The sequence below is a fragment of the Bombus vosnesenskii genome, unplaced genomic scaffold (genome assembly GCF_011952255.1).
Source record: "Bombus vosnesenskii isolate JDL3184/JDL3185 unplaced genomic scaffold, Bvos_JDL3184-5_v1.1 scf7180000013348, whole genome shotgun sequence".
In the NCBI taxonomy this organism is placed as follows: Eukaryota; Metazoa; Arthropoda; class Insecta; order Hymenoptera; family Apidae; genus Bombus; species Bombus vosnesenskii.
The window spans coordinates 216,539-240,862 of record NW_022882984.1 but is presented as its reverse complement, the minus strand read 5'-3'; the positions used below and the strand labels follow the sequence as shown (position 1 = coordinate 240,862).

At 33.6% G+C, this 24,324-nt stretch overlaps 2 protein-coding genes across 8 annotated transcripts; both read right to left on the bottom strand.

Annotated features, from left to right (window-relative positions):
• Positions 1 to 854: 854 nt before the first annotated feature.
• On the bottom strand, positions 855 to 6,524 carry LOC117236317 (ubiquitin-conjugating enzyme E2 Q2). The gene is made up of 6 exons (XM_033499154.1): positions 6,224 to 6,524; positions 4,097 to 4,444; positions 3,848 to 4,007; positions 3,582 to 3,733; positions 3,028 to 3,322; positions 855 to 2,571 (listed from the first exon to the last, which is right to left on the bottom strand). The coding sequence occupies exons 1-6, from the start codon at positions 6,383 to 6,385 to the stop codon at positions 2,540 to 2,542; spliced, it is 1,149 nt and encodes a 382-aa protein (XP_033355045.1). The 5' UTR covers positions 6,386 to 6,524; the 3' UTR covers positions 855 to 2,539.
• Positions 6,525 to 8,998: 2,474 nt separating this feature from the next.
• Positions 8,999 to 24,143, bottom strand: LOC117236370. Of its 7 annotated transcripts, none has more exons than XM_033499245.1 (7): positions 23,499 to 24,143; positions 13,825 to 15,176; positions 12,469 to 12,647; positions 11,761 to 11,787; positions 10,734 to 10,964; positions 10,354 to 10,611; positions 8,999 to 10,175 (listed from the first exon to the last, which is right to left on the bottom strand). In XM_033499245.1, exons 1-7 carry the CDS (start codon positions 23,593 to 23,595, stop codon positions 9,977 to 9,979), a joined length of 2,343 nt encoding a protein of 780 aa, XP_033355136.1. In that variant the 5' UTR covers positions 23,596 to 24,143; the 3' UTR covers positions 8,999 to 9,976. The 7 variants fall into 7 exon arrangements, with proteins under 7 accessions (XP_033355136.1, XP_033355140.1, XP_033355135.1 ...); XM_033499249.1 differs by lacking the exon at positions 23,499 to 24,143 and adding an exon at positions 19,217 to 21,044; XM_033499244.1 differs by lacking the exon at positions 23,499 to 24,143 and adding an exon at positions 16,792 to 17,294.
• Between the last annotated feature and the right edge of the window lie 181 nt (positions 24,144 to 24,324).

The window sequence follows — 24,324 nt, the reverse complement described above, 5'->3', positions numbered from 1 at the left end:
TGTTTGTTGAACAACCTCACAGACATAAACTGAGATACGTATTATATTTTCCCGTGCAATTCGGTGTGTCGAACATTCAAAAAAATTAGTTACAATTATTTAAATTACACGATGAAAATATTATATTATTCGTTGAAATTCACGTACCTATCAAATCCATATTTTTTTTTCCAATTTATAAATACAATAGCGCAGTGATCGTCGACTAATTGATACAAATTTGCATATGTACAACGTACGAAGATGAAACACAAGGAACGGAATATGTATATTTATATACACGAATCGGAGCATGTGTTATGAATGCATTATATGCACGCATGTAAATGTATATCTCTGTATAATATGACGTGTGTAGAGTGTGTGTGTGTGTGTGTGTGTGTGTGTTTACGCGCGCGCTCATGTGCGTGCGTGCGTGCATGCGTGCGTGCGTGCATGTGTGTCTGTATGTGTATGTATCCTTGTAAAATGTACGTCGCGTTTCATGTACGTATGTATGTATGTACGAAACATTTCGCATAGACGTTCTGGGAGTGGAATCAAGATATATCGAGTATATGAAAAGCAATCGTTTTTAAAAATGTAGAAATTCGCTTGTTAATAAACGTATACGCAATAGTTTGGCCATCGGTCTTTGCCATACAAGGATAATAATTTTTATCGACTACTATCGTTAACTAGGGATGAAGTCATCGTGAAAAAAGAACCGGAAGTCCATAATTGTTTGTTTCTTTTATAGACAAGGGAACGATACCCGTTCAGTTAGAAGAAAATGTTTTCACGAAGAAAAACGCACGAGGATAGCATAGTCTCGTAAATTTCAAATACATGTGCAATAATACATGTGTATATAATTTTTTTTTTTTCTTAAGAAGCGGTAATTCGTTTTTCGCGATCCTAATGGTGCCTTTAATGTACGCGTGTTCGCTTGTTATGCCTTATCGTTTCCTTTAACTGGCCAGTGTAAACTCTACTGTGGCACAAAGAAATTTCGACAATTACTCGCGTAATTTCACGTTCGATACGTCGTGTAAATAGAGCTTCAATTGCAAATAAATTGTCACGATATATATTTATGTGTATATATATGTATATAGAATACCACTAAAAATTCGCTTGAGCGTACGCCCAACATACAGACCAAACCTTCATATCAATCTCAAGCACACATCAACCGCTTTGTAAACGATATAACAAAAGTAGCTTGACAAACGAAGCACACAACCAAATGGTGAATCCTACATTGTTTTGCATACTTTTAGTTTTAGATTCAAGAAAAAATAATATGGACTTCGAAGAACATTAGTTTCGAGAAATTAACACACGAACGTGTATCTGTACATCTATACAACCCTTAACTATATAGTAGTCAATTATGTTAAGGAAATACATACTACCTAGTATTGCTATACGATTTCTTTATTTATAAGAATGTTTGACAATTAAAACGTAAATTATAAAATATTTTGCAGAATGCAACCTCAAATAAAGATTAGTTAAAGATTAAATATGAATAATTAGAAAGCTGACAACGTAAAGCATTAGAAATATATACGTTTATTATTTTAATATCTAACAAAATAAAAATGTAAAAAGTTTCTACTTGATAAAAGAAAATATATAATTTCATTAGTCTGTCAAATTGAATCATTCGTGAATTTTCATCTTTTGCATAATATGTAGAATTACAAGTAATACTATAACCTTTAAAGCCTCATTGTATGTGATGTTAATTTGCTTAAAATCATATACTATCTCGAAATACTCTAGAACTGTGATGATTTAGTTGTGTGCTCGTTCACATTATCGAATCATGTTGATCAATGAATGAAAGCATCGAGTAAATACAAAAGGTAATAGCAAAATTCGCTTTACCCCCAGAAACATCGCTATTCTCATATCAGATTCGTTTACTGTCTACTTTTAACAAATGTATATGTCCAAACAAACTTACTTATGAATTGCACGATGAAAAAATTAAGATATAATAAGATAGAATGGAACGAATGAAAGCTCACAATGATAAAAAAACACTTAGAAAAATTGTCAATATAACTATCTAAGTTGATAATCGTCGTGTTCCCTCTGTTGAAAGAAAGGAAGCACGGATTGCGCAAACGCATTTTCACAGAGAATGTTTACACTGTTTCGTACGTACGTACAACATGTGTACTCACGAAAAAAGAACTAAGATTAATGTTATTTGGAATAATTATGATCCTTAGTAATTCCAAACGTAAGAATCAATTCCAGATAAAAATGATTACATCTCACATTCACAAATGCGATTGGCGATTTAATCACTAATTACTGAAAAATCTATGCATACATAATCAAACACTTCACTGTTTGCGCGGCAGCCTTTTCAGCTATAAATGGAATTATGCATTAGATTAATTCAGTATCTTAAATTACCTAGTTAATGTTGTGTTTTGTGTATCAAATCATTATCGTAACAATTATTTGTTGGGCACACACCGAATTAAAGTCTCAGCCATAAGCACGCGTCAAACTTTTCTTTCTTCGTGATTCATGTTCATTAGCCATCCTCTTTTGGAGGGGTAAACCAACCTATAGGAATATATAACAACATAATACCATGTATATAGATATTTCAGAAACAAGTATTTCAGAAAGAGATGGAAAAACATACGTCAAAAGTAAAAGATTAAGAGCCATGTGATACAAAGACTTACTAACATAACAGAATCTTATAGGATTGCATCGTTAAACCTCAAGTTAGGAATGCAAATAGTAATATAACGTATAAATATCGACGTTATATTAAAAAGAAAAGGAAAGGAAAAAAAAAGCAGCATATGTTTCTAAAATTATCCTTCCCAAATTATTTAAGTCAATATCGTTAAAGAAACGCGCATTAAAAAACATATTATATAATAACGATAATGAAAAATTCATCGTCTAAATAACCCTAGACATTAAACTCATCATCTTCTCATCAGATATTCTTCGTATTGCAAAAATTTAACATACATGATGAAATGAGAAATAAAATGACCGTCTTACCATTTTTTTCATGTATTTGTACAAGAGACTTGAATGACTGTTGTGCACGGGCTAGACTATATTGACCCTGACCACACACTTTGCTAGCACTACCTGGTCCTTGAAATTGTATGCGTGCTTTTCCCTTCACTAGTGTTGCTGAAATCTGCATGATGACTGCTTCCACTGTATAGGCTGAACTCCAACCTTGTTTCGTTAAGAGTTCCATGCAAATTGCACCTCCTATAAGGACGTAACCACCAGAGATCATGGGATGCACAACTCTGACAAATGGGGGTTCGAATGGGTAAGTTTCCTGCAATCACAAGAATAAAGAATTTTTTCTTAATTTTACAAAATCAATAACCTAAATATCAATATCATGCGAATTAACAAAATTTCTAAAGTATTTACCAAACTACATTGATATCATACGTAATTAAAACATCAAGATATAATAAACAGATTCTTAAAAGTGATGATGTATTACTTATTATCTAAAACACAACTAGAATCAATAATTTTGATTTACACAAAATTCATACAATAAAAACACTTGCAAGTTAATGACATACCTTAAAAAGCATGTTGAGGAGAATACTGTCTTTGCCTTCCTTTTCTTTTAGAAGTATGAGATCGCTGTGTAAAGGTGAATCAGGATCAACACACATCAGCCTGACATTCCATTCATACAAACTGTCATTTACTAATTCTATGCTGTACATTCCTACAACAAATTTAAGTAAATACTTGAATATGTCAATAAATCTGCATTTTCCTTTTATAATATGATTATTAAGCTGTCTTAATACAACCATAGAATGGAAAAACATGTGACTACCTTTTTTGAAACTGTCACTCCGATAAATGTCGCGCAATTCTTTCATAAGTCTGTCTGTGGCTTGCACACTGCCACAGACAGATCCTTTTAAGTAATCTTGTCTTTGATTTTGTCTCAACCTTTCTAACGTTGCAAGATGTTCCAATTCTATTTCTTCACCCTTAAAAATTCAATTTGTATCAGTATAAAACAGTACAAGTATAATCTACATATTAAAACAATTGTTTTATTTAATGTTACTTTATTTACCTTACTCTTTGCATTGGCATCCCCTTCGTCCATATCTAAATGTAGGTCTTCCTCCGCATCGCTTTCTTCATCATCATCAATATCTTCTACATCCTCAGCTTCCATCCTTTGTGCCGCTGCTTCGTTCGATCCTCCTAAACGTAATGGATCCAAAGCTGTCCTTAACCGTTCAACATCGGGTGGTTCGGGTAATGAGTGCAGTCTACATAATTCTTTCAAGAGAATCCCAACTTGATTAATGACATGGTTGTCACGGCCTGTAGTAGTACTTAAAATTTGTACCGCATTTGTAACACTTGTTTCCTCTGATTCCGCAAACCAAACTGGTGGTGTAGAAGGATAGGTTTCCTATGACATTCATTAGAGTTCATATAATCACTTCATAAAGCAAAACCGCAATAATCATAATTTAATTTTTATAATATGTAATATATGTAATGATATATTACTTTACATAATATTGAATAACAATAATGAATATTTATATAACATATTTCGATAAACTTGATAGTTCTCAATATTGCAATCAACTACTTTATTCAAAAAATGCTATAATTTCCCTCAACATAGTTCATTTGTTATTTCAACTAAGACAGAAAATTGTCTAAATATAAAATGAACTACTACCACTTTAAAGTATGTGTACAATAATAAAATCTTCTAACAAATTAAAAAATATGTTTACCAATTGTTATGCATATAAAAATTACTGATAAAAATTAGTTACCTAATTGGGTGTTTAAAGCTGACTCATAAAGTAGAAAATATTTTAAGATTCTAAAAAAAAAACTGTAGCAAAAAAGATAATGGACATGAAAATTCTTAAATTGTAAAATAGTTGTGTTCGACGATAATTCGTGAAATAAAAGATTACATTAAAAATCAACTATAATACACGGCGAATGTTTATCACGGTCGTATACAGGATATTTAAATATGGATTTATCGGCAATTGCAGTTAGCTCAGCGTCGGTGCACGTCCATGCATGTGCGTAACAGAAATCACATATTATTAATTAGCAATACCAGACCATATTTTCTCAATGAAACAAATGAACAAAAATTGTCAATTTTGTAACAAACGAATAGATAAAACGAGAACAATAATGCGTTTCACTAATATCTATTTGAATCAAATTTTTAAGTCCAACATTTGTTTTGATACACGCAAGATGAAAAGATAGTTTTGAATACGCTCGAATTGTTAAAACGCTAAATAATTTTATTCACAATCGACCTTTAATGAAAGGAAAGACAACTATTGTAAATTTTGAATTGCATTCAGAGCTCCATAACAAAAGAAACATAGAGCTTAAATTTTTTTTAAACGCACGCGATTATACGCGATGACTTATTGTTTACACACGCTGATAATAAACTTTCTGCATGGATCCGAATCTAAAATTAATCGCTACAAATTAATAAACTCAACTCTAAACAACATAAACAGCTATAAGAATAAACAATTATTTACTTTTAGCATTAATATGTTAACTATTATAATTTCGGAGTAGTCAAATGAAAATTGAAAGTAATTTCATAACAAAAAAGCGAACGATGATGGCAACGATGGTAAGAGGAACGTACATACATGGATAATGCTCATTGTTATCTAATTTATCTATAAATATTATCTGGCGTACACAAAATTAGTAAGTAGTTTGGTAATCGTGATATAACTGTCTAAATGGCACCGATTCTAAACGAACTTGTTTGTTGCAAATTGCAAACACAAAAATGGACAGAGAGAACAGATACCATTACGAGGGGCTTACCCTCTATTTGTGACATACATTGACCTCTAGCGCAATATTAATTCGTCTGAAAATCTCCACGGAAACTAGCTGATTGAGGTGAGAAAGGATCGATCGTAACTACAACAAAACGTACAGAACAATAAGAAACTATGGAGAGGACAATGCGTACATAATAGACACGGTATACGTGCTCCAGAGCATGGCTCTTGTCAAAAGCCTCAAATAACAACACGACTGTTATTGTTTCTTTGTCCGATCGGTCGTAGACAGCGACGAAACTTAACACGCTATCCATATAAAAATGAAAATACTGTCGATTGTTCCGAATCGATTTACTGTCTCAAATCGCATCCATGCTTGGTACACTTACTGTAATATTGGCGTGTATTTCGTATTTCTTCCCATTTTTACCGACGAACCTGCAGCTGAGTTCGTCCACACTCGCAGACATTATCTGAAATCTCTCATGGCTCTTAGGGAAGACGGACTCAAGAGTTTTAATCTCCTGCTTAAGGGTGTTCAAACAAGCCATTTGGGGGAGCGAACGAACGTGCCGGACCCCAAATTTTTCGGCGGTGCTTGTTCCAAAAAGTACAGCAACCCGAAAGAAACACGACGTACCCGATGACTGCCCGACAAAATGGCGACCGCAACTGACCAATTCGGCTAGTCTCGTACAATTTCGTCCTCTTTCGTCACAGATGGCAGCACTGAAACATTCAAACACTCGTGACGTCTTTCCGGTACAGCTGAGTGCCGCTCAACGTGTTGTGGCATTTAAAACGAAATCCGGATAATATACAATTGCTCACGAAAGTATTCGTACGTTTATAAAAATGTGTTATCAATATATTATTTATTGAAATTTCGTTAGAACGGTAATGAACACGACTATCAGAAATATATTAATAAAGTTCAAAATAAATCTAAAAATTTGTAAAAATATAATCACATATTCTTTATATTTAAAAACCAATGATTAAGTATCTTATTAGTTGTAGAGCTCCGAAAATAATATTGTATTTGTACTTGAGATTACTTAAAATATACTATACGTACTTAAAATATTAAAAATTCGGTTGCTAATTAATCTCGATCTAAACACTTAAATATTGTATTAATAAACTCTACCGATTATACTATATTAATAAATACCAGTAAATCAGAAGTTAAAATAATCAACTTCACTTTTTATCAATTCCACAATTTCATTACATGAATACATGATTAACATTCAATTTTCAAGAAACAAATAATTTATTTCCGTAAGTTCATTCATTGCAAAGAAAATGACATAAACGATACTAAATTCTAAAATAAGTTTAAAAAATAGTATTTGTAACATCGTTATCTTCTTCTGTTTTTCATTTTATGGAGTAGATTAATGCAACTTCTGATTGACTCAAATGTAAATCTTCCTTTTAGTCAATATAATGTATTTAATTTTAACATAAAATAACCAACACTCGTTAATTATATCATGAATTTATTTGAAATGTCTAATATGTCTAGTTCTTATGATCTATATGTACAGATGATAGTGTGATAAAGTATAATACACGCATGTTAACATGTTAACAAATAAATGCTCTAATCTAATATACTAAAAATAATTAAGTTCTAATTTTTCGACTGGGCCCACAAATTTCTTCTTCTTTTTTCTTTTAATTTCAGGATATAGTGCATACATTCTATGTACTTCATGGGATAACATGAAGCAATTATTAAAATAATTCAAGAAATTCTTCCAACTTAGATATTTATTTACCAGTTTGTATTCGTATTCTCTTCAGTGGCATACATCTTTTTGTAATAATATTTTTGTTCTCACGTAGTTATATACATACATAAGAAATAATTAATATTTATTTATAACAGCGCTCAATATAACACGAACATATTAGTACAAGAAACATTGTTCATATTGTACTTAATTTATTAAATAAAGGATCCATGATGCATGCGCTTAAAATTAAAATGAGCTAAAATGATACTAATTGCAATTATATTTCCTTTTCTCTTTCTAACAATAAGTTTTTTTTTACGAAAATACAAAAATCAAAACCCGACATGTTATAAAACGTAAATAATAAATATATTATTTTACATATTGTACAGACGTTTTTCACTGCATGCTTTTCGTGTATGAATTTCTTGGGTTATTTTTTTATCATCTTTCTCGTAAACATTGGAAAAGAGTAGACACCAGTCCGTGGTACATAGTCTTTTTAATGGCAATAGAATCTTTGAATTCGTGATATGACTAAGTGTAATTTATAAATAACAAAATATACCATTTCCACCGTAACAGGATGCCTAAGCCTTTTTTATTATATGAAAATCCATAGTGGTCAACATTAATTTATCACTAGAATTATTTTCATACATATACATATATATACACACGTTTCTTTCTTTGCATATACATAGCTTTTTCTGTTTCATGTAATAGTAAAAGCGAATGTGAAAGTTAATCAGTCAATAATATTAATTTAAGCCTCTATTTTTCAAAGTCAGGATCAGCAGAAATAGCGTACTTACACTCCAATTCATTTTTCTTAGTTACCTTCCATTTAATTAAACGAATTAAAAACATGCACGTAAACGGAAATTATATTACATAATTATTTCAAATAATTTTACTTCCGTACCTACATTATTTTTAAAGCGGAAGACCATCTCAGGTGGCTTTATACGTTTAACAATTTTTAAGTTTTCTAAACTTTTTTTCTGCGATACTTGTTTTCATATAAATAAATGTTTTATATACATATACATATATAAAATATATTATATATATAATTATTAATATATATATATATATATATATATGTAGTATTTAATTAATTTAATTAATATATATATACATATATATATATATATATTAATAATTTATGTTCGCTTTATGAAATATGTTTTAATAAATAATAATCATGAAATTTGCTAATACAAAAAATAAGACAATTTATGCTTTACGTAATATAAATTTGTATTTTTTTTACATAACTTTCTACATAATTAATAATTACTTTGTTCATTTTATAAAAAATAAAAGAAGCCAATTACATCCTTTAAATGATTGTGTTCACATTTGAAATAGTTATGAAGCCTTCACAAACATTGGTAGTAGATATCTCACCAACTGTTAATATGTGTCATATTTTTAATGATATTCTAAATTGCATTTCTTTTTATTGACTTAGATATTTACACAGACAATACTTGAACAAAATTATTTGCATCACTGTGTACGGTGTCTCTGATAAGTGAACTTTAGAAAATAGAGTTTTCCAAGATTCAAAACTCAGAATACTTTTTCTCTAGTAAGATTCAGTAAACTTACGTCACAATTTATGTTAAACCATTGTTGTGAATTAGTAACAGTTTTAAATTATTTTTCAGCAATTATCATGATATATATTAGTAATAACTAGGAACTTGAAGAAGCATTACCTCCGTCTCTTTAAATATACAAATGCCAAATCTTTTTGATATCCGTTCAACGTGCAATATAAGCAAGTTCAAACAACCACCTTCTTGCATTTCGCATCTGTTAATGAGTTATCGCATGGCGGCACTTTCTTTCTCCGAATCACATTAATATTAAAACTTTCATTTTATTTATAAAGAAATACTATACGTAAGATACTTTATAGTAGAGGTAGAAAAATAAAATGAGGACAAACAAAGAAGAAAGGAATGGTCTTGTGTGTGTGTGATAGTCACAGTATTTATATTGTTCGTTCGACAACCTCCAGTTGTAAACGAAAAATCTTAAAGAAAAGTATTAATAATCTTAATATATAAAAGCATATCTAAACTGCCAACTGTGCAACACTAGTTTTATACATCTCAGTTTTATTTACAAGTATTCTTTCGTCGATAGATACACTTTGGAGAAAGAAGTAGCTCACAGTATGTCACAGATTCCTTGTATTATAAAAGGTAATCTTCATTTGCGTGCACTCTTTCTGGCACATGACGTCAATACAGAATAATCTGGTTTACGTTTTTTCAGGGCATATAATAATGCTGATTTGTTACATTAGAGTAAAGGAAACGGCTTTTTTTAAAATGCCGAATGATAGTAATCATAAGTAGGCCAGTAAGGCTGTAGCCAGTCCTAGCTGGTGCGTTGACGTTTTTTGGCAGGGTGTTCCTCAGAAGAATGTGCAGGTGCAGGCATTACCATCTCACCACCTCTATTAAACATATATTTCAATTGAGGCATGTATTTCATAATACTTTTTACTTGTATTAATGGTAGTTCTTCGTTTAAAGATGAACACTTCCCTGCTTCCATTAACATTTTCATTTGTAGCCTTTAAAAGAAAGTATCTTAAATTAAAAGTTATTTACATCAGTCATAATGTGAGGTAAATGTACATTCCTATAAAATATTTTAAGGTAAACAAAAAGGGATATACTTGCAAAATTCTTACTATTGACAAAGTTAAGAGCATTGTGTACAGACATATGCAAAAAATAATACTTTTTTACCTATTTCCTTGATATAAGTCTATATGCAAGACATCTGTTAGGACTTGCCGACAGCTATTAATGTCACAGATAGGAAAATACTGAGCGACGAAGTCAGGAAGCGTCATCAGTAATTCAGAATATATATATGGCTTGAAATTAATACAAGGTACCATTTTGTCTTCTACAAGCGCTTTCTGAATTTGATAAGGTTGAACTTGACAGGTTGATATATGTGTTTCTGATATTGGGATCAATGGCTTTCTGCCTCTTGAATCCCTAGAAATAAATACTTCAATACAATAATAAAGTATTTATTTATTCCCTTTAAAGTAGTTTAGTTCCTATTAAAAATTTAAATATAACAATATGATAATATAATAAAGCAAACAATGTCATACCTGGAACTATTATTACTACCATTAACTGGTATTAATGGTGGTGGATATTTCGCATGAGATGTGTTATGCACGGATGGTGTATGCCTTTGTGGGTGTAATAGCGTAGATACCTGAGTAGGTGACGGCATCAGAGCTTGTACTTGTTCGCTTAAACCTAGCATTTGAGGGTATGTACTTGCTGTAACAGCATTTGGGACACCTAAAGTAGGCGTAGTATATGTTGATGTAACCCTAAAATGGAAACATTCTATGATAAATCTTAAGGAACATACAAATTAGGAAATATATATGATCAACTATAATTATGTAATTTACACGAACTACAGTACTTAATAAAATTACAAAATGTTTATGTAAGATACAATATTGTACAGAAAATCTACACATTGTTGAATAGTTTGGGAAACTTAAAAGTGTATACTAGTTTAAAAGAATATAAATAGAGAAATATGTACATGAGATATTAATCATTGTAATCAGATTCCCTACAAAATGTATATATTGATTTACTATATTTATGCTTAAATGTATAATAGCATCAAGAGTATTTTATGTATTATATAAATTTCAATATTTCATTAACTAACATTTTAAACAACAAATAAATAACTAAAATAAAAAATTAACATAGTTTATTATTTAAAATAATAAACAAAGAAAGTGTAGAAATCAGTCATATATGTATATAAATAATAATAATAACAAATACAAATTATTCACATTTTTCACATATATCAATATCTCATTTAATAGCATTTCTATGAAAAAAGGTCGATAATAATATGATCTACAAAAAAACGAAACTAAAAGTATATCTAGGAAATATAAAGTAGATATATGTGTATAGTAAATAAAAGAAATAAAAACATTAGAAAGAATATAAGTACTGTTTGAAGAGGCAACACAGGCAATATATAGTTATCGCAGATTTATATAAATCAAAAATTTGTTAATTATAATGTTCTTGTGCATGCTATCTTACTTTTGTGTAGTAATCATGACTATAGTACATTTTACAGGGACTCACCAGTCATCCTTCCCATAGGTTGGATAACTATACAAAAAAATCATACGTTGTATGTACAAATGCAAGAAGCTATAGTGCAGGTTTTCCAGATAATAAATAATAACATTTTTGCAAATAGTATAATTATATATTTCAAATAAATAAGTGGTTCCCTAAAATTCGACACTGCATGCTCATTTTATTCTAGTATACATCATATTAAGATCACTTTTCAAATAAAGCTATTATGAACTTTTAATATGCATTGATAAACTATATACAGTGTGAGTAATAAATATAATAAACATTTTTACACTAATGTAACTACTACACGAATGAAGTTGCGTTGAATTAATGATTAATTTCACCTTGAATTTGAGCAACACATCAAGAAAGATAAATTGTAATTAATTGTCAAAAGGGAAACGATATTTAACATGTGCATATGATTTGTTATTTAAATAGATTTGAGCAAAATATTCCATAACGTGCTTTTTAACAATAAAAACTCACATCTAATATATAATTTACTGTTTTCAATCACTAAATTGGAAGCAAGCATAAAATATTGATAACGCTGTGTAAGAAGAGAGAATGCTTAATATTAAAAATGAAAAGTTGCTCTGAATATTCTAAAGCTTCATTTTGAAAAAACATATACATAGATATTGTATATTAAGAAACAAAGAAGAATAAAGAAGACTTTTAAGAAAACTTTTCATTGCTTACCCGAGATTAGGTTGATTGGAGTGAACTGTTGCTCTGACAAGAGGGGGTGGTTGGGCCTGAACAACATTCTGCATAGTTGTAACTGGATAAACTCCAGGGTACTGAGCTGCTGCACTACCTCCACCCCCTCTACTCCTACTAGATTGTTGGGAATAATTTTTTGGTGCTGTAGATATTTGCTATAATAAAAGATCTTGAACTATTATCAATGAAAAACTCATTAGTATATTATTTCAATTTGTCTTTGTTTATTAAAATATAATTTTATATATATATAAATATAATTATATTTTGATATTTATAATATATAATATATATGTCGGAGAAGAGTCAGGAACAGGGTTGTGGGCGTTTGATAGACCTCCCTTGGAGTTGGCCATCGTTGTGTGATAACGAAGACACGGCCTGATGCTACGAGTATGGACACTACCGATTCGACAATCAGCAGCGGTGATTAGGCACTTGCGATGTTAGCGACGTTGGTCTTAGGTTCGATGACGAATCCACGGTCAACGGGATGAAAGAGATACTTGCTCTAACTCAATCTCACGGATCGTCAGGCGCTGCTCCCTTCGTCGGTGGGATCTCAAGAAAGAAGAATCTTCGTCCCAATGATGCCACAGAGGAAAACTATGATGGGGTGTATCTAAGGACACGAGATCATCGGATTCGTCGGATATAGCCCTCGTTCCGAAAGTAAGGGAAATTGGCGTCGCTGTCGATCGATCCGTTTGGGACAAAGACCGTCTGTCCGTTTGGAAGATCTTAATTGCCGGAAAAACCCAGGTTTTATAGCGGGTCCTCGGGCTAACTGGACTTGTGCTGTGTATGTGCCTCAACATCAGGTATTCATCGTCCGAAGGAACCGTTGGAATGTTTTACTGTCATGTACCCCTATTGGTATTTCTTTTAACGAGGATCATACTATAATTCCACACCTTTGCTAGGCGAAGCGCCCGTCTCGTTGACCGCGGTTACGTTCGGCGACTGATGGTCGCTTTGAGCAAATTGTTTAATTACGACTGTAAACTTTAATTGCAATTTTACGGATTATCCCGAAGTTCCAGAGGGACGGCTCCGGTGTCCTTTCATCTCCGACATATAATATATATATATATATATATATTATACTAACACAACATTGACCCTTACTGGGGGTTCAACATCTTCAAAAAGAAATAGAAAAAATAGCTAATTATAATGATGTATTTAAAAAATATTCTTACATATTCTAACTTTAATAAAATTTTAATAATATTACAACAAAAATATATAATAATATAAATATATTTTTAAACAACTGGACACTTTTTATTGAATTACACAAAAGCGGAAATATAGTAGAGAGCGACTTACATTGTGCATGTTTAGGGACGAAGGCATTCGCACAATAGAACTAGGTTGAGAAACAAGCGCCGCCGTTTGAAAGGTGGGTTGACCACCGACGAGGCCTGTCCAGCCATTAACACTTTGCACTGTGTTCAACATCGGCTGTGTGACGATATTCGACCTGCCTGAGGATAGTGCTGTTGGCGAAGAATGTGCTGGATGGGTGGTCGCAACGGGTCTAGGTTGGCTGACTCGTTGCTGCACTTGCGATGTGTTTGCGACAGATCCACGTGGTAGCATGTTATGCATAGGGGCAGCACGTGCGTTAACAGTCGCTTTATTCGCACTATTTTGCACGGGAACTGGTTTGGTCGCTGGCGGTGTGGGTTGTTTGGTCCAGCCGCCACCGCTACCACCACCTTTGCTATTCACTAACAACTGAGAGTCCATCACTTTCGTCGGCCAATAATCTTCGAACCCCGTGCCCGGCGGGAAATAACTTTTAATGTCATTCAAACTAATCACTGAACATGTTTCACTGGCAAACAGTTCGTTACGAATACCCTGTACTTTGCAACAAAACTTTAAATACGATAAGTCCCAACCCTCGAGCTTTTCCGCTTTCAACTTGAGATTCTCGGTCTCGCCCTCGAAGTAAAAGAGAGGGACGTATTGAAGGCCGTCCTTCACCGTGTAAGGAACAACGGATTCCTTATTTATCCGAATGAATCCACATTTATCAGCTTTTTGCCCATTTGACACGTTTGGATTCGTCCCGGCCGTTAATTTCGTGTAACACACGTCCAAAAACGTATAAAACTCCTTTGCGTCCGAAAGTCGAACCACTAAGTCTTTACACGTGAATGGATCTCTTCCAAACTGATTCTCGCAGTGTTTAACGTTTATATCGGTGAACAGCTTACTCTCCGCTTCCGTTATATAGTAACTCCTTATACACGTACAACTGTAGATATCCGAGTGCAGGTAACTCAGGTACTTGTTCAGCAACTTAGATTCTAAAATTCGTACAGCACAATACTTTTCGCCAGAGCGAAATATATAAGGTATGTGACAATCGTCGAAACTGGTCCATCCGAATCGGCCTCTTTGGCTTTCATCGTCAGGCGGTACTTTGCCTTCCGTCGTAGGAGGCTTCGTTGATACGGCAGTTGACGAATCCGCTGGTCGTTTATTCAAGTATCCCAGGATACCAGGAAGATTTGATTGTGGAAGGAGACATTGTGGGGGCCTTTGTTGTGGTGGGGCCCCTGGTACTCCTGTAACCATTTTCGCCTTGTTTGCTTCCACCATTTTGGCAGCCAGTTCTCGGATCTCCGCCTCATCGGGAAGTTCTTGCTTAACTACTACTTTATCAAAAGCTGGAAAATATACAATATACTTCTATTATTTTTGATAATTACAAAATAGAGAATATGATATATATACATTTATGTGGTATAAATTTTTTAAGGAATATTGAACTCTAGATAAAATTATTTTGCTTAAATTGTTTGTTATTTAACGGTTAAGTGGTACCCATAGGTAACCATAGTAGTCTAAGTTAGATTACTTAATTCCAATATTTAATTTGTATGTGTATTCTACATTTATTAATAATTTTCATCACGAAAAATGCTTACAGAATACAAACTAAAATGAAACACTTTAAAATTAAACAGCTTAATCCAAATTACTGAACAATACCAATCGAGAATTAATTAAAATTATATTTTAACCTTATATGTATAATTCTTTTCTTTAACACATTATTTACAATAACAAAGCCCATTTAATTATTACAATAACTTATATTCGTTATAAATACTAGACTATAACTGAAATACATAATGTCAGTATATTATCAACTTTTAGTGAATTAAATAACAATAAATAACCATTATGAATTCTATTTATTTCTCAACAAAATTAAAACATATTAACAAAATCTATAGAAATCAAAATAATGAAAAAATTATTTTTTATTGTTTTAGATGATTGTGTATAAAAATTACAGACGACGATCGATGGAGAAGAGCGCGGGAAAATACATTTATCGTATGCCACAAATGAATTCAAGCAATTATCTTTGATTATTCTGCGAAACGAACTCCCACAAAAATAATAACCCACTAAATTGTCAATTTTATCCATCTTAAACAAGACTTATAAAGTTCGTTTCTACATAAAAAAATATTTCGTATTATACGAAATTTGGCGCTGTTAATTTGTACGAAAGCATACACGTGTTCAAGACCTATGCGCAAGACACGCACTATCCAATCGAAGTTATTTTTGCACTGTAATCATCGATATTTAATTTAAGTTTATGAATATGAATGACAACTATTCATTTTTCTTATACAAATTTTAATTGTTTTTCCTTTCATACAAAACATAGACAAAGAAAATAAGCATAGAAACATTTTCGTAATAGTTCATTTTCAATTAAACATTACAATTCAACTAAATTGCAAAAGATGAATATAATAACACAACACAAGATTGGTACCGGCAATTTGCATGATATATATACATATCTAAGATTTGTAATGTACACAGGACTGCAAAATTGTCTAATGTCGGATTAGGAACCATATTTTCCGAGAATTCACAAATTCGAAACTGTAGTTGCGCACTCGCAGTTTTGTAAAACGTCAGACACTTCAAAACACTGTACACTGTACACGTGACATGTGTTAATTGATTATTCATTGTTTAATCGATTTGAATCCCCTGTCATCTACATCGACATTTAAATAAAACAACCATAAATTACGTTCTGTAAAAAATTAAAACGTTCCTTTTCTTTGAAATCGATGGAAAAAATACTCTCGCGCTCTTTTCAACCGACATCGATTATCAAACGAAAACAAGGGGCTAATCAAGAGTACGCGCACGTGTACATTAAGATACGAGAAAAATTCACCACACTAGGATTTACAAAGACACAACGCATCTTTCATTAATGATAGAAAGATGCATTTGAAAACGTACTGAGTGACACTTGATCGGGTGCCGTCTGCAACGGACTCCTTTTCTCGAGCCATATGGCGTCCGTGCTGCTATCAGCGTTCACCGTATGCATGTCTGTAATATCGTTCCTCATCCTTGACGATCAACGATGCTTTCTAGCCGAGTCGAAATCACATATCGGTTGGATGAGTTGTAAACCAGCGAAGAGGTTATACGCGGTGCGTCTACTGATGTGCACTGTCGATGGGACGACACACGACCATGTTACACGACGAGACGAGAAACAGGCTCAGACAGAGGAAAAGTTCTATCCTCCTTCTCTGTTTCGACTCTCTCGGCTTCGAAGTTTTCACGCTTTCCCTCGACGACGTTTTCACTTTGCCTCTGTCGATTGCAATTATTATAGCAGGTGGCGCGAAAGAGTTTCCGACTCGACTCTCGAGGGATACATTTCGAGGGTAGATAAACGTACGTAGACGGTGGTATCGTTCACACTGACTATGTACATGCTGTTCGTAACACGGGCGTACCTCTGGACCCCGGCGAAGCTTTGCCGTTGATTAAGGAGCTCTCGATCGAGGGTAGCGCCATTTTACGCGGACTTCGCCTCTGTAAAACTGCGATTTCAGGCCGCCCAGTAGGCCATGCCGTAGCATCGAGCTGTCTGCCTGCAGTTGCACGGGACACTAGGCATTCCGCGGTCTAGCCGACCGCCAATCCTTACGGACTAGAGAGGCACGCTTAGTTTTCCACGCTGACTGTACTCCGTTAGGTATGTGCCAGTATCGTCCTCCGCGACGTATCACCACCCGTTGGCTTTAACTTTCCATTTTTAGGAATCTGACGTTACTGTTGCACTCCCTAATGTCCATCGATAATTCTTTCAGATACCCCAATTTTATATCACTGCGGGGTATTTTTAAACGACAACTTCGTAAATCTGTATTGCATTTTACTGCGCGAAATGTGCAAGTACAAAATACAATGAATGTTATCGAGTATTCGATAAAACACTGAGTTGTATATGTACATTACTTGAAAAAATGTATACAAAAATATATAACATACTTGAAAGTATATGTATTACTTGAAAAACAAATGACAATAATTTCTTTAAAAAGGTTCTTAAAACAAAAACACAATTCAGATTATTAACCTATTATAATATAATTTGTCTATATTTTGTATTTAATAAATTGACAATTTCAATTAAAATTGTATACAGTATACAAAGATTTCTATTGCTCTGGGTAAAAGGGGATCGGTAGTCTTCCCAATAACTGTCGCCATCTATCCGTCGCGCTCAATATTATTAATTATGTTGAATTTTATTTCCAGACATAAAATACATACATGTTGCGCATGCGCCGATAATTTAAATAAACATAACGGTAAATATAAATAACTTAAAAATTAATAATATTGCAACAAAATCCTTAAATTACATTTAATTCTAATAATAATTCATTCGTTACGAAGAAATGTCCATTAACTTACAAGAAATGAATGCTTTATAAGATGGAAGGTAGGTTCTGTTTATATACTAATTACTATACTTTGGTGTTCGATACGAGAGCTATATAAGACCGTTGCCTGGCAGCAGTCTTTAGTCGAAGCCGATCAGTGACAAGTGAAGGATGTACTCAACTTTCTCTCCCAAAGATAATAAAATTTCGAAGACGGTAGAAATTATTCCAGTATTTACGGTTTTTTAAATCGTGATTATACAATTTACACATAAGGTATAATTTTGTGCTATATAAATAAGAAGCATAAATAAAATGCGCAAGATCATTTTAGTTTTCAAATTTCGTAGTAAATAAGTATTTAAATACCGGAAATTGGAAAATAAAATTAAAAAATCTTTATACGCTGTGTTAATACGCATGCTTGTCACGTGTTACATTCATCACTCATACTTCCAACTCGGAAATATTTATTGTTCCCTCTATATTATCGCGTTTTATAAATTGAGATTTTAATTAAATTTCGGCAATAATACATATAACAAATATATATTATTAATATGTAAAACTGCACAACGGTTATAATGAAATATACATACAGCAAAATTGGATTTCTTAGATGTTTACAAACAAATAGGTCATTCAAACTTCTTATTTTCATTATAACCATAGCAATATCACGTAGTATTTACTTAAACTTTAGTCTATAAATCCATATGTATTTCATTAATTCAAAATTCTTTTCTGCATAACTCTCAGAAATCATCGAAATCGTGATCAACATTTTCAACTGCCTTTAATCTCCAGTGTAGTATCATTATCACTTGGTCGTACTTCTCACTTCACTTATTTCAAGAGATTCAGGAAATTATGAAATTTTATGCTAGATACGTCACTGAATCTTATAAATAGGTGAACCATATCCTCAATCGGATTTCGCATCGTGTGTCAGGGATCGGCTGCAGCAGCTAGGTACATACCGCTCAAAGAGTGGCCAGGGCCAGCGCGTAAGATCGCGCAGACGATGTGACAACGTTGCACGGTCGATATGCTCTTTCAGGCAAAGTGCCAAGATTGGTAAACGCACGCGGCGGTATATAGTCGTGGTTTCAGGTGCCCTTCCCTCCTCTAACGCCCGCGTTTCACCCCCACCGCCATTCCTGGAACTTACCCGTGGGATTCTGCGTGATGGTGGGGGTTAAATAACAAAGGTGGGGGAATTGAAGCTGCGCAGAACGTTGCCAGACATACGTCGCTGTTTGTGCCTCTGCGCAGCCTTACATACATATACTCGACAGCCTCCTATATACTACATATGTATTATACTTATTATTTTAATCATGATTTACGGCTGCAACGTTGCCGGTTCTCGCTGCAGGCACGCCCACTCGGTCTCCCTTTTTTCACTTTTCAGTCGTACATACTAATACATAGATGTATGCGGGGAAAAGCAACGTCGCTTGATCGATACTTAAAGAAACATATAAAAACAAAAAGATGTACAAAGTTGTATTTATCAGCATCGTATGAGCATGTTTACGAATAAAGATACGTCTTTATTAAGATACAAAATAAAAAATCGCTAGCTTTCGTGCATAGATTGAGCAACTAGAACTAAAATAAAGAATATTTAAAAAACCGTAACTATATACGTTGTAATTAAAATGTTTATATGTTTGTTACTCTTTTATTTCGATTGTGTTTTTCTATAAATAATTATATATATAACAGGAATAACAAAGATGTTAATCTATATGACCGTGCAACGTTGCCATTACAAAATGGCCGTCGCGGCCTTGATTGGCCCGATTTCTTCTATGGCATACGCTGGGCCAGTCGTTTTGGCAACACTGGAAGGTCATAACAATCTATTTATAGCAGCCCTCTATTGCTGCTGTTGCTATGCCAAGTGAAGGCACAGTTCGCGGGGAGGGGAGACAGTGGAAATGGAGGGGGAAGAGATTACTGAAGAACAATATGGCGTTGAACAGGATGTGCCCTGTACCGATCTACCCATTCTCTTTGCCATAACTACATTGTCCTTTCTTTCTAACGTTCACAATCTTTCTCTTACAATTTCCTTCTTCTTCCTAATATCAACGTATATCGTTCATTTCGTTCAATTACGAAATCAAAAGAGCAAACATTACATAACGCGATGAAATATAGTACAGAGAGACACAATTAAATACGATAGCCTTAATCGTGATAAGACGTATGGGACGAGGTTACCATCGCTTTAGTGTTCTGTGACGAGAAAAACAAGGATGATTCGAAGAATGGGGAGAACGAATATTCGGTATATTCACAATAATGAAAGAGGACCATCTAAATATGCTCTATCATTTTTCTAAATGTAATTTTTTGCGCAACTCAGTAGAATTGCATATGGCGGCGTGCACTTGCAGCAGCTGACAAGCATCGTGGTGTGCGTTTTCATGGTACACAAGCACGCATGCGACTTGCACGAAGTCGCGCCGCTTCGGGAATGCTCGGCAAACTTCGTGAAACTGCCTCTTTGTTACATCATTCTTTAGCTCTTATGTAGTACATAGAGGCGGATACATTATATACTGCGTCTGCACATATTTCCCTCCCAGCTCTCGCTCTCGTATGTACAGTGTATATAGCTGCCTTTGCATATATGTGCCGGCGAAGCAAACGGGCGGACGGTCGGAGGAGTGAGATCAGCTCCATGTTACACGAGGCGCACAAATGTAAATCAACTAGAACGGACACTAGAGTATGTAATATGTATATGCGTTTTATCATCTATAATTTTACCAATTATAATAAAGAAAATTCTTAATAATCTTATTTCATATTAAACTATTACAACTTCACTAGATCTAAATAAATCGTAACTTTAAATAAATTATTATTTGTTTTCACTGTAATATACAATAGTGCTTTCTGCATTTTAAAAATTTGATTATTCCATTACTCAGAAAATATATATATATAAAACTTTTCGTATACATATTAAACTTTTATTAAAAAAATATATTTTGCCAAAGTACTCAAAATTACGGAATAAAGATGAACCAAAATTACTTTGAAAGAACAAAATCCAGGGGCCTCTTGCATAATATAATATAACGTAATATATAGTAATATAATAGTAGTATTACTAATATAGTAATATAAAGTAATAGTAAGTAATATAAACGTCTCCTTTACGATTTCACAATTTCTTATCAAATAGGATAATCATATAACGCGATTTTTTCTTAATTTAATTGTGAAATTTGTTACTATTATGCAAGGACATTTATTAATATTGATAATTTGTAAAATTTCACTAATGACAGTAGTTCAATTGCAAAAGTGTAAATGGAAGTTTATATGTATCATTTTCAAAAACTAATAAAAAAGCATTATTGAAAAAATGTTTTTAGTGATAGATAGATCTATCTTGCAACTAATAACTGACATCAATAATGTTTATTTTTCATCACGCTTTGTGGCGCCAAAAAACTTTTGGAATACTTCACATATAAAAAGGACATAATCTATAATAATCTCAAAGACAATTCCCCATCTTTTTATTTCAGTTATTTCTTTACTTAATAATAACGGAATTACACATCGATACTGGTAGTAATATATATTATGTCATATTCATATGTAATATTATGGTACGGTAAACCTAACCATAAATCATTAAAAAGATTATAGTTACTTATAGGAAAATAGTTGTAAAACAGGAAGCACAAATTCTTATGAGCGTTTTCAATAATGAATGACTATACTTACTTTATCATTGTACTGATAGAAAACAGGCTATATATTATTTTTATATAATAAAATAACCATGTACATAATGTATGTCATACAATATAATAGTATGTTATTTTATTATCCTAACCTTAATTTATTCGCGATGCACACAAAGCTCAAAAAATAAGCTATCTATGAATAAATGTAGACTTGTTATTATCTGACCGTAATTAAATTTTCATAAAAGAATATATCTAAATATAATCTTTCATTAATATAAAAAAGTTTTTAATAAAAGATGACACGCTTTAAGCTTCTCGTAATATTTTTTGTTTATGGAAGTTATACGGTACTGTAATTTAAGTATTCATTACACACTTTCTTCCCAAAAAAATATCTACGATATTGCCAGGATCATCTTACCGTTTACTTTAAATAAACCGTGACGTCATCTTCTGCAAGCACACGCGGATAAAATGAAATGTGAATTAACATCCTTTTATTGATCATACATCGAAACGTATTGCAAATAATTCTTGTTATTAACGATTTATCGTTCGTGTAAATATTAAATAGTAATAATCAATACAATGTATGTATATTTAACAGGATATAGACATATTTTTGCAAACATTGAGCACCGTACATATGTCACTAATAATGTTTCCTATGTGTATTCTTTACTTTTATATGTACAGTCACATAACGTAAATACAATAATCGTTAAACATAAACAATCTTAATGAGTTCTTTCCCAGCATTTGCAATCGATGTCTGTATGTGTCATTCAAATACAATAATACACGCTGATATTCAAACTCAATTAGGATTACGCTGTATGTGTTTTAAAAGTCAATTTACAACAAACATGTATCCACGTGCACATAAACGAACCTTAGTATTATATTGAAATTAATAGACATTAGACGTTTTATATAACTGTGAACTTACATGTGCCCAAACAGGGTAACTATGGTACATATAATATTTATAAATGACTGAAGAAAAATCTTTAAAAAAGAAAGAAAAATGAAATAGTTTCAATCGTTACGTTGTATGGAACAAGAAAAGGAATGCAATAGAAGGTAAAAGGTATACGTCAGATTTTAAGAGAACAAGACGTGTATTTAGATTCAATGTGTCGTTGTTGCAACGGCATATTGTCAACACGTGAGATGCAGATGTTGACAGGTAGTCGCATCGGGGAACCACGTTTCGCCGGGTCTGCACGAGGCGCAGCTCATAGAAAACAGAAAACACGACGTGTACCTTCTAGGCACTGGGCGCTGCTACAACCCGTGTAACAGAGCGAGAGGGTACCGAGGTTGGACGTGGTAGAAAATCAAGCGAGGAGTACACAGGAGTACCAAGAAAAGTAAAAGAGGATAGAAGATGAGAATCTAAACGAGAAAGGAATACAGATGTATAGGAAGAGAAAAAGAGATGGGGAATATCGGGAGAAAGAGAGGGGGAAACGATACGCGCGAGTCTGTTGTCGCCGCCACCGCGACCACCGCCGCCACCCATAACCTCAAAGCTTACCTCTGTTGATTCGGGCTTCGACGATTTGTACGTCTTCGTCGACGCTCCTGTCGTTCATCTTCTTCTTCTTCTCGTTAACCTGAATGTCCATGCACATAATTCCACAGAACAAAACAACACTTCCGCCACACGAATACGCAACCCTTACGTTCCCGTGACATTTACATGAAACTGTGTGTGCGCGCGCGCGAAATATAATATACCACAGTTACAGCGGGGAAAGCGAATGGGTCGTCGCACGAGGGCGCCGCGAAATGCGCCTCTGTGAGTTGCGAATCTATTTTGTGGTTGTTGTACTTGACAATGGAGGAGAGATAGACATAGAGACACGACCGATAAGCACGAGGAAGGAAAACGAGAAGAATCTTAAACAGTTTAGTCGGTTGCCTCGTTCGTTATACACGTACACGCAATTCTCTCGCGGCCCGCGTTTTCTGCTGTTTTGTGCGGAGGTGAACCGAGAGGCCGACCGGGTTCCGTCCAGATTTGAATGTGGTACACGTTGCCAGTTCTTTCTCATACCCCCCTTCGTCCCCCTCCCATTCGTCCTTATGTACTTAACGGTTGCGACGTTGCCGCACATCCGGTACCATTGGGTAAGTGGTGGGGGAAGAGAATTTTGCAAAAGAGTGGGGGATGTACATAAGTACCTGACAACGACATAGTGGGGATTGCGAAAGGGTGGGGGAGAGCAGGGGGTATGTACATAGGGAAGGGGAGAGGGTTGTTGCTCGGGAATAGGAATTTTCCATGACGCCTCGGGGCAACAGCGACCGTTAGCTAGATCACGTGGCTTCACCGGAAGTTGTAAGGGCGACGCGCCATG